General features: G+C 55.7%; 1 protein-coding gene across 1 annotated transcript in view; it reads right to left on the minus strand.

The window, feature by feature from the left end:
* Window positions 1-4,545: 4,545 nt before the first annotated feature.
* Window positions 4,546-11,118, minus strand: part of Muc3a (mucin 3A, cell surface associated) — an 8,426-nt gene continuing 1,853 nt past the window's right edge. Inside the window, exons 2-12 of the mRNA XM_023714315.1 lie at window positions 9,715-10,965; window positions 9,441-9,623; window positions 8,365-8,480; window positions 8,194-8,252; window positions 7,517-7,665; window positions 7,112-7,177; window positions 6,600-6,762; window positions 6,087-6,251; window positions 5,901-5,992; window positions 5,651-5,703; window positions 4,546-5,554 (exon numbers count right to left, since the gene is read on the minus strand). Coding sequence (XP_023570083.1) covers window positions 5,513-5,554; window positions 5,651-5,703; window positions 5,901-5,992; window positions 6,087-6,251; window positions 6,600-6,762; window positions 7,112-7,177; window positions 7,517-7,665; window positions 8,194-8,252; window positions 8,365-8,480; window positions 9,441-9,623; window positions 9,715-10,965 — 2,339 coding nt within the window. The 3' untranslated portion in view covers window positions 4,546-5,512. The remainder of the gene's footprint in view (window positions 5,555-5,650; window positions 5,704-5,900; window positions 5,993-6,086; window positions 6,252-6,599; window positions 6,763-7,111; window positions 7,178-7,516; window positions 7,666-8,193; window positions 8,253-8,364; window positions 8,481-9,440; window positions 9,624-9,714; window positions 10,966-11,118) is intronic.

An 11,118-nucleotide genomic window follows, 5' to 3' on the forward strand; every position in this document is an offset into this window, starting at 1 on the left:
ATGTATGTATTTATTTTGCAGTGCTAGAGATTTAAGCCGGGGCAGTCTATCAACACTCATTTATATCCCCAAACCCTTTTTTAACTTTTATTTTGAGACAGGATCTTTTCAAATGCCTAGGCTAGGCTTCAACGAGCCATCCTCCTGCCTCAGCCTCCTGAGTAGCTGGGATTACAGGTGTGCGCCTCTGGTTCTGGTGGCAACTTTTATTATCCATGTCAGACCCAGACCCTCAGGTCTAGGCAACTTCCCGATTGCCCTTCCCAAAGCAACGGCTTGGCACACTCCAGATCTCTCCAAAGCTGAGCCCAGCCAGGTCTGCATTTACCCAAGGGCTTTGGGCATCTGAGAGTTCTTCCTTCCTGTATCCTTCCCAGTTGCCACCAAACCTGAAGGCTGCCTTCCGCCCCCTCCCCCACAACAGGGGTCACCCAAGCAGGAGTGACCCCTGCTCTCCCACCGTCCGGTGGCTTCGGCAGCAGGCTGGGCTGTGACGGTTCTTTGTGCCCAGTTCCCACCTCATTAAATCAACTATAAACATTTTATTCCCCTGCTTGGTCCAGAGCACCTGCCGGGCAGAGCCGGCCCTCACTCCTGAGTGTTTGCAGAGTGACTGCGTTTATTGCTCGCTGTGTACAGCAGTGTGGCCAGCTCCTTGCTCTCGCTGAACCTCACATGGTTTCAAAGGTTGCCCTTATGTGCGAAGAGCCATTCTCACCCCCGACACATTCTTCCCCATTTTATAGACGTTGAGTACTGCTTCCCCACCCTTTTCCCAGCTGGGCTGAGGAACTCTGACCCCTCTAGGACAGTCCCTTTGTCCCCCTGCTCCAAGTCATCTGAAGCACTCGCCTCCACCCTTACTAGGAACACTTTGGCAATTGGGAGCAGCAAAACGAGGCTCAGGCTTGCAATCACAGCAGTCTGGGAGGCTGAGGCAGGAAGGCTGAAAGTTTGAGCTTAGCCTGGGCAGCTCAGCAACTTAGCATGATCTCTTCTCAAATAAAAAATTCTTTTTTTTTTTCTTTTTTTTTTTCTCTGCAGAACCAGGGTTTGAACTCAGGCCCTTGCCAAGGAAGCGCTTATTCCCCTGAGCCATCTCCCTGGCCCCTCAAAAAAATCTTGAAAGGGCTGGGGAATATAGCCCAGTGTGAAAGCCCTGAGTTCAATCCAATGTACAGGAAAAAATAATAATAATAACAGGACACAAGTTCCCACCCTTGTGTTGATTCCTGGCATTTCCTGGTTCTTGAGCCCCTGCAGCATCACATGGAAAATAGTAACTTCTAGAAGGTGCCCTTCTTCCTGGAGGCCTTTTATGAGCCCCTCAGTGCTCTGCAACCCTTCCCCAGGTAGAGGGGGAGGGCTGCAGAGCAGCCCTAGGGACCAGCATCACCTCCATTCCCTGGGTGATGCTGGTCCCTAAGCCCCCATTCTAGGCCTCTCTGATGCCATCTGCCTTGGCAGGGGCCTTACCAGCTCCACTGAGAACGCCCAGGTTCCTCTGGGGTCCAAAAGCCGCGGCGCAGCTCTCCTGTCCCTGTCACCTGCAAGTGCTCCTATACCAGCTTCCATTTCCCCAGACACACACACCACCAGCCTCCACTTCCCTGCACCTCAGTTCCACTGCATGGCCATACCCCACCTTCTCTGGGTGCTCTGCCTTCTCCCTGCTGTCTGCCCTCCCAAACCTCATCAGGCTCCCCTCCAGCTGGAGAACCAAGAGGAGAGGAAAGGGTGGAAACAAGAGATGCCGCCCGCCCGCAACCCCTGACCTCACCTCTAAACAGCTCCCCAGGGACCCAGGTCACAGGTCTGGCAGGTGGGGCTGCAGAGGGCTGAGGTCCTCCAGAGCCCGAGGGGCGGAAAGCACAAGCCTGTTGCCCAGTGACTGCAGTCCTGTTCATCTGTTCCTGGTGGCCCCAGGTACATCCCTCATCCTCTCTGAGTCTCAAGTCCATATCTGTCCTGACTTCATACACAAGCCTCCTTGTGAGAATGGGACCTAGTAGCTATCAAGCGGCTTTGGAAACGCAGAGCCCTCTGAGGGGAGGGATGGGGCGTCGGAGTCCTGAGTGGCCCATCGCTCCCTCCTACTGGCCTTTGGTGGCACTTGTCCTGGGCGGATGTTCCCCTTCCTCTGCTGCGCCCTAACAGACTCATAGGCAGTTTTAAACAGCTGCAGGTCAGGACCTGGTTGACTGACTGATCAGGGTCTTTCTGGTGTGACTGTGCACACAGAGGCAGCCCCACTTCGGGCTGCTGGGCCCTTCATCACTGCCATCATCATCACTGCCACCTCCTTCTCAAATAACCTCCCCAGAGGAGATTGCCAGAGCCACCAGCCAGACCTGGGCAGCAGGGGCAGGAGCAGCCCCCCTGGGATGGAACCCTGCCCCCATCCTTTCTTCCTCTTGACTATAACCTGAAGGGGAATGTGTCTGCTATCAATGTACTTGCATGGTGTCCCTGAATCCATGCAGCCACCCCACCCTCCAAGACCCCTCCAAACACACCTGGGTCAGGGAGGAGGAGATCCATCACGGCTGGGCAGCAAAGGTGGCTTCCAAGGCCTGAGTTCCAGCCTGGGGTTGTGAGGTTCTGCATGGGTTACCTGGTAGCTGCCCCCAAAGGCTCCAGATACCCCAGCTCCAGCTCCTTCTGCCCCTGGATGTCCTCCATACCCAATCCTAGGTCTCCCTGCTCCACCTGGAGCCGCTATCCCTGGTTTCCCCCTTTTCTGCCCTCCTTCCTGAGAGTCTCTTCCCTACCTCTGGAGAATCAGAGAGCATGAATGAGACCGCTTACCACCTGTCACTTCCCGGACTTGGCTATGACATGCTCAATAAGGGCCATCCCACAGCCTGTATCTCCCCGCCCAAGCCCTTGGCCACATCTAAGAGGGGGATTTTTCCAGGTGCGCCTGCAGCTCCCCACAGTGAAGAGCAGAAGCTGCCCAACAACCCCTCTGGCAGCTTCTCGCCCCGAAAGAGCCCTGGAGAGCAGAGCAATGTGGAGCACGGTGTACGCAGAAAGGGCCCTCAGCCCCCAGAGAGGCCAGGAGAGTAGGAGAGATGGAGTCCAGCCATCGCTGCCAGCAGCTGCACTGGGGACATCAGCAGAACAACCCCAAATGCATCTTTTTCCAGCTCTGCAAGGCCTCACGTGGCCCTTTCAGTCCCAAAGGCAGGAGGAGATCATGTCACAGATCTCCAGCTCTTTGGCAGCCCCCGCGCTTCTCAAGGGAAGGAGGGAGGCCACCACCTGCAGCCCTGGCTGGCCCAGGCACACTCAGTGATGCCCTCGAGCGAGACAGCCTGACTCTCACTCACCCGCTGGTCCTGTCGTTGAATCTGAGGCAGCACTGAAGGTCCAGAGCTGGAGGGCCAGCGGCAGAATCCAGGTCACCAGCATCTCCCAGGGCACTGGCCCCTGGCGGCAGAACCTTCCCTCTCTGAGGGGCCGGGAAATGGAAATGAGAGGCTCACAGGGAGGTAGCTGCTATATAAAGGACCCTGGAGACCTTTGCCTTGGGAGGGATGACGCCTGCCCTGATGCCTGGCTTGGGATGGGAGGCTGAGGTGATGACACTGGGTGGGTAGCACGCAGTGACCACAGAGTTGGCCAAAGGGCACCCTGTTGCCCTCTAACTAACTCCTGCTGTGATGACTGCTCCAGCCAGAGTCATTTCAGGAAGCCAAGTCGCTGGGTGGAGCAAGACATAAAGGAGGGACAGGAAGCAGAGGTGTGAGAGGAGCAGATGGGGGCGGGGGACCCCAGGGAGGGGGAACATCAGCGCCTCCAGCAAGCGGGACAGAGAGAGGTGGCAGGACAGATGGCAGGACAGATGGCAGGCCAGTCTGGGGGAAGAAAATTCATCCCTACCCTGAGAAACCTCCTTCATTCAGCTTTCCTCATCGACCATCTCAAACTGGCCCCTTCCAAATTTCCAGCACTTTCCTACTTCCGGGTGAGGTATGGGGCACCCATTCACATCTGAGACTTTATAGCCTGGTCTCCACCCTGGCCAGAGTCAGAGGTGAGGGAAGCCATGGCCAGTCCCTGCCCAGGGCAAAGGTCCGAGGGACCTCTCCCAAACCCCCACACAGAGAGCCACTGGCGCAGGTTGTGCCCAACCGTCTCAGCTCTGGTCACGCAGGACTGACTGCCCACAATAGTAGGACGGGAGTGCCTGAGCCTGGCATGGACCAGCCCTGTGGTGAGTATGTGTCTGCGGAAGGGGCTCAAGGACGCTTTACACATTTGTACCAAGGCAGTTGCCCCAAGCTGTCCTTCCCCTTAGATGGTACCCGGCAGCAGCATTCACAGTATTTTTTGATCACACCTCATAAATACACTCAGGAAAGCAGACTTCAGAATTCCAGAGAGTAGAAAGAATAATGTGATAAAAATGTTCAAAGCAAAGTAATCTGAGGGAGAATTAATGGCAATGTACTTAGTATTGTAATAATCATTTTATTTAAATACTCCAAATAGTTTTCAATCAGCCCTTGTATAACCACAACCCTAAGGGCTGCCCCCAGCCCTCCCTGGGAGAAAAGGGTGCATCTGGGGCTCGCTGACATCTCATTCTGAAGTCCCTGTTCTACAGCCAGATGGAAGACACCAGGAGAAAAGAGAGACACAAAGCAGCCTCTTCTACGGTGAGCAGGAGGGGAAGGAGGGTGAGGGCGATGAGGAGGAAGAGACTCATTTCCCTCCGCCCTTGGGGACCTCAGGAAATTCATGCTCCCCCGACATGGCTTTAGGCCCTTGAGGGTGGGAGGACAGGTAGAGCCTCCAGGTGGGACTCAGGGCTGGGAGTGCAGGCCGGGGGAGCCTAAGACATCTGGGGTATTTGTACCTATCTAGGGGAGGGATGTGGGGGAGGTGATAGGATTTGGGGCTGAGGGTATGAGGGTGGGAAGGGGGAGCCTAGGGCTGGGGAGGGGACTGATTTGAGGAATTGGCAAAGAAGAGGAAAAGATTTAAAGGAGAGTCAGGGTTCTGGCAAAGAGTTATATAATGGTTGGTCTCCAAACAGGCCACAGGCTCAGGGCAAGGGACAAGAGACATTGCAATGGTAACAGGGTGCAAACAGGAAAATAGGGACCAAGACCTGAGGTGAGGATGTGAGAGCCTGAATTAGGCGATGTAAACATGGGAACTGAGACGGGAGGGTGGACGGGGACACAGGACTGAGCATCCCATCGGTTTTCACAGTAACTGTACGAGGTATCAGGACAAGTGCATCATACCCGTTTTCAAGGTGAGCAAACGGAGAAGGGAGAATACTGACTCGCTCAAGGTCCCACCGTGGAAGAGCCTGGATGTGAACCGGGTCTCCAGGTGGGTTTCAGCCAAGTCGGGAGAAGGATGGGAGTCAAGGGGACGATCTGGTTTTGCCCAAGGACTCTGGGAGCTTGGGCTGCAGAAGTCGTGGGCATATCTCCTGCTGGACCTGGTATAGATAGCTCCCTCCTGCTGTACTGGGTGGATGGAGGTGTAGGGCTCACATCGAGGACATGGCCACCTCAGGTCTCTGGATGTGCACCTGTCCCAAGTGTGGGTGAGCAAAGTGAGGAAGGGAGCCCCCTGCTGGGCCAGACCAGCACTCCTGGGAGCGCGCCTCTGCTCCCCACCCTCTCACCTTAACGTTGGGGTCCAACCTATGCAGAGCCACTTGGAAGCTGGCATCCTTGGCTAGAGAGAGAGAACAGAGAATAGGTCGAGGGGAGGATAAAGGAGGGATAGGATGGGCCCCAAAGGGCGGCGGTGCAGCGAGGGGCAACACCTACTCCCCAGTACTTCGGTCCTGGGCTGGGGCCTTGGTTGCCTCCTGGCTAGGTCGCAAGAGTCTCGGGGAAGCCCCTCCTGCCTTCCCAGTTGACAAGACTCACCTATCCTGTCATCCTTGAAGCCCGTGTTGACGAAAGTCCCCACGGTGTCATCATCCCAGACCTCGAACCATTGCCTGTCCTCTGCCTTGGACCTGAGCAGAGGCACCGCGCGGTCAAGCCGAGCGGCTCACACTGAGACCCCTGCTGCCCTCGTCGCCCCCCTCCGCCACCTCCCCGCCGCCTCACCGGCTGTCCTTCCTCCGTGGCCGCTTCACCCAGAAGCTCAGCGCCCCCAGCAGCAGGAGTAGGAGCAGCGCGCCGGCGCCCGCCAGCCCCCCGACCAGCGCCCTCCAGTGGACGGCCACCTCGCAGCGCGAGCCGGAGTACCAATGCGTGTCAGAGGAGAAGCAGCTGGGGAGAGGTCACAGGTCAGAAAGCTCACAGGCGGGTGGGCGGGGCGCTGTGGTCGCGGAGGGGCGGGGCGCATGAGGGCGGAGGGCGTGGCCTCTGGAAAGGATCCAATCCGCGGGCGGGGCGCTCGGTCAGGGGTGGGGCCAGGGGCGAAACTCCACCTAAAGAGGGTGGGCGGAGCATTGGGGCGGGACTCTCCCCCGGGGCTCAGCCTAGGAACTGCAACCCGGCAGTGGTCAGGGCTTTGGGACTTCGGGGGTGCAGGTGAGACAGCAGGAGGAGAGGATGGGAGGGCCGTGGGTGGTCGGAGCCCACTGAGTGGGAGGCGGGAGGGATTCTGAGCCTCACCGGCAAGCAGGCCCACTCTTCTCCAGAAAGCACTGGCCCTGGTTACAGTCGATGGCACCAACCACACCCGAAGTGCAATTGGAGACACAGTGAAGCCGGTTCCCTTCCACCAAGGGGAAGTAAAACTCTTCGTAGCCCTTGGCGACTGCTCTGCTGCAGATGGCTGGAGGGTTGGGGAAGGGGTTGCAGAGACAGGGACCGCATTCATCCCATGCAGGGGTATGATTCTAGTGACCCAAAACGCATAGGAAGAACATTTCCCGGGGTGGCACCGTGGGGCTGACCCTTAGATCAGATGGAAATGCCCCCTGAACCTCTGCCCTTTCATCTTACCTGCTGGTGCCCGAGTGGGAGTGTCTAACAAGGGCCAGGAAAGCCAGGCTGGGCCACATCACTTGCCTCCCGGAAAGGTCCCCTCCCCTTTCCCCAGGGAGCTACAAAGGGCAGCTGTCCCTGGTGGGAGGGCTCGTGGCCACCTGAGGCCACTCGGCCCTTTGCTCCACCACCCTCACCTTTCAGATTTAATTCTGTCCTGGTGGTGTTGTCCACCTTGATGGAGTTAGGCTTGAAACACAGAGCTGGGGGGGGGGGGGGAGAACACAGGCATTGATGAAGTTGACCAGAGCAGGTATGGGAAGGAGAGGGTGCTGTAGTGTTCCCAGATGTGGTGGGACTGTACAAGAAAACAGCTGTTTTCCCCTCCTCCCCCTAAATAATCAGGTGTTTTCTGCCATCGTAGGAACACTCATCATACCTGCTAGGGAGTCTCTTCCCCGGCACCCAGGTCTGGTAAGAGCCTCCATAGTCCCACCCTATCCCTCTTCCCCACCTGCCACAGACACCACAGGGCTGGCCCCTGAGCTCTAAAGGCAACCTGGTCCACACTGAGCCAGACTCCTCCCTCCAGCCCTGCTCACTCTGGTTATCCTGGCAGCTGCTCCCGCTCTGGCTGGCATTCTGGAGCTCCTCCTTGAGGGCCGTCTTCACCTTCTCATATTCACTCTCCAGCTGGGAGCTGACAGGCAACTTTAGCAGAACTAGATAGTCCACCACAATGCTGCCGTTCCTGGGGGAGGCAGAGCCATAGAAGGTTCCCAGGCCTGGGGCACATGGGTCCTTGGAAGGGCACTTCCAAAACCAACTGAAGTGTAGTCCTGAGTTTGGATGCTACCCATATTCTTTTCAGCCTGGCAGTGCAGGATGAGCAGTGACGGACATTCTCCTGTGTTGCATGAAACTAGCACCAAACCAAGTTCTCCTGGGCTGCCTCCCTCACCCCCTCTCTAATGCTGACCCACCCTAGAAGAGCTAGTGCCAGCCAGAGAGAGCACCAGTCAACAGTCCCAACACCACCTCTCTATATGTCCCATGCGATCTCCTAGCATGCTGAAGAGGAGGACTGTTGTGCCTTCCCCAGAGGAATAACCCCACATAATGATCACAAAATCCCCAAGTAGCTCCCTTGCACACACCTTCCACCCCTCTTTCCAAGAAATCTGATGGCTCCAGAAGCAGAAGGTGGTTTCTCCAGCCTTTCTGCACACCCTTTGCCACCACTTAACGCTGCCACCATATCTTCAGGGTGGCCTCCTACCTCAGAGACAGGACCTCCACACTTTGGAACCCCTCCACATTTTCATAAATCTTCATCATCTGAAATGCCAAGGATCCCTGGATTCATGTCTGAACTGTGGGCCTAAGGACCCAAGAACCTTGAGGCCCAGCTCCAGGAAAAGACCCTCTGTTCCCTCCTTTCTCCCCTCACCTGATTCTGGAAATCGTTGCTGAAATCTCTGTAGGCTTTGGAATTGTTGTCTTTGAGATCTTCAGAGAACTCCCGGCTGACAGAAACCTCCATGCCCACTTTAGCCTCCACGGAATCTATACACAGCATGCTCAACTTCAGTCACTTGCCATCTACCCCATCTGCCATTTCCACCACCACCTCCTGTCTGTCAGTCCTCCCTCTGGCCTCTCTCCACAGACCCTGGGGACTGGCTGAACAGTAGCAGGGGGAAAGGAAGCGATTCTGGGGTACAGTGCCTGGAGGTGAGGTAAACAAATCAGGAGGCATGAGTGGCCCCTTCCTTATCTGCTCATGAGGTAGACAGGATAATGGCCCCCAAAATGTCTCTGCCCAAATCTCCAGAAAGAACCTGTGACTGTATTATGTTATGTGGAAGTATAAAATTAGATTGCAGATAATCTGCACTATAATGCATATAAAAATAGCTTGCTAATCAGACTTTAATATGGGAAAATTCACAAATACTATCCAAGTGAGCCCAGTATTGTCACAAGAGTCCTTAATAGGGAAAGAGGGAGACAGAAACCCCTCCAAGAGTCAGTCAGAAGGTGTGAATGGGGTGGGGGTAGCTCAGTGGTAGAGCATGTGGCTAGGGTGTGCAAGGCCTGGGCTCAGTTTCCCAACATCCCCTGTTCCCCCAAAGAAGAAGGCATAACTATGGAGAAGAGGCATAGAGCGGCAGTTTCAGGGGCCTTACCACAAGGGATGGAAGGCTCCAAAAGACAGAAGTGACAGAAAATAGATTCTTTCTCCAAGCCTCTGAAAAACAAGGCCCTGGTGACACCTAGACTTCAGTTCAATGAGACCCACATCAGACTTCTGCAGGGCTTGGAATTCAGCTCCAAGCAGCCCAGACCAAAAGGATGCCCAGGAGGAAGTCTGACACCAGCAATAACTTGGAAATGGAGAGGAGGCCTGGCTTGGGACAGCACAGGGCATGGAAAGAAGACCAGAAGGATGGCGTGTGGGTGGCTTCCAGGACCGCTGAAGGCACCCTCAGGAGGACGTGCAAAGCACACGGCCCTGCAACTCACCTAGTTCCACCTGTTCCACTGGAATTTCACAGAGGGAGCCATAGAAGGTGCTGGGGCAGAGGCACTTGAGGCCATCCAATGTCCCCCCATTCTGGCACTTAGAGTTCTCACAGTGGTCCCCAAAGGAACCTGGTGGACAACTGCAGTGATCCTGTTCCCAGGTGCCACCATTTTCACAGATGCCTGGGAAACATAAAAAGAAAGGGAATTCCAATGGGATCTGATCATGGTGACAGGAATTCGGCAGGGAAGGAAGGGAAGCAGGCAGTCCCACCTGGAGTGGTGGTCAGTCTTGCTACTGTGGTCCTCTGAGTAGTGCTTGAAGCTGTTCTCGGTGATGTAAGGGTGGTAGGAGTCTTCGTGGTGGCCACTGGTCTCTCTGAAGTCCTGGTGATGGAAGGGGTGGGATGTGTCCACTTGCTTGAAGTTGTGACAATTGGAAGGTTGCTGCTTGGTTTCACAGTGGAGCCAGCCATCCGCGGGGTGGTGACAGAATTGGTGCTCAGCCAGTTCTTGCTGGGTGTTTGGGTACCAGTGGACACCGTGTTCATGTACGCTGTGCCAGCGCTGGTAGAGCTAGGAGTGTCACTCGGGAGGTGGGCAGGCTCGGTTTCGGGAGTCCAGGAGGTATCACTGTCCGTATATGTAGGACGGTTGGTTCTTCCGCTGGCAGGACTAGGACTGGAAACCATTTCAGTAATGGAGGGAAAGACGGAGAACGGGGTCATAGGAGTCGCTGTAACCTTCGTACTGGGATTCACTTCAACACGTGGAGTCGTGGGAGAGGGAGGGACTATTGTGGTGGAAAGATGGGAAATGTAAGAAAAGGGAGTTGTTTCAGCGAGAGTTGTGGCATGTGAGGACACGGCTGGAGACATTCTGGTAGTTGCAGATGAAGACAGAGGAGGAAAAGCTGTGACGGAAGAAGAGCTCATATATTCTGTGCTGGAGAAGTGAGGGAAGGTAGGGGCAGAGCTGGTGACAGTAGTACTCATCGGACCACTGCTGGCTGAGGAAGGAGGAGAGGACAGTGTTACCAAGGCTGTTGAAGGGACCAGAGGACCAAGAGAGGTGCTCACTGTACCTGTAGATGGGCTCCTCGGAGAGGAAGATTCTGTGCTAGACTCACTTGAAGAGGTGAGTGAAGTCAGAAAAATGGGAATGGAGACAGAGGTCTTAGGTGTGGACAGCCTGGTATTTGTACTAGGGACATCTGCTGTGGACGTGAGCATGCTGAGGGGTGGTGATGGGGTCAGAGAAGAGGAGGAGGGTACCCCTGTGGTATCAGCCTTGGCTGTCTCTGAGCTGGGCAAAGAGGGGCTGATAGTTGTAGCCACGGTGACAGTGACTGGTGTGTCTGTTCTGGTGGTGACAGAGGTACCATGAGATGTGGAGTGTGTGACAGCACCAGTGGGAGAGCTGGAGGAGGGGACGTCAGATGTAGCTGTGGACCTGGCGTCAGTAGTTGGGAATGTGGGCAGCAAGGTGGATAAAGGGATGGTGCCTGTGGCACTGAGGGTAGTGGCTGAAACAGAAGTGAAAAGTACAGGACTACCCGTGGCTGATGCTCCCACACTGGCCATGGGAGGAGAGGTGCTGGATGTCCCAGAAGTGGGCACCTCTGTGCGGGTGACAGAAGAAGCAGTGAGGGCAGGAGAAGTAATGTCCATCTTGAGAG

The sequence above is a fragment of the Octodon degus genome, unplaced genomic scaffold, assembly GCF_000260255.1.
Source record: "Octodon degus isolate 3935 unplaced genomic scaffold, OctDeg1.0 scaffold00035, whole genome shotgun sequence".
NCBI classification, from domain to species: domain Eukaryota; kingdom Metazoa; phylum Chordata; class Mammalia; order Rodentia; family Octodontidae; genus Octodon; species Octodon degus.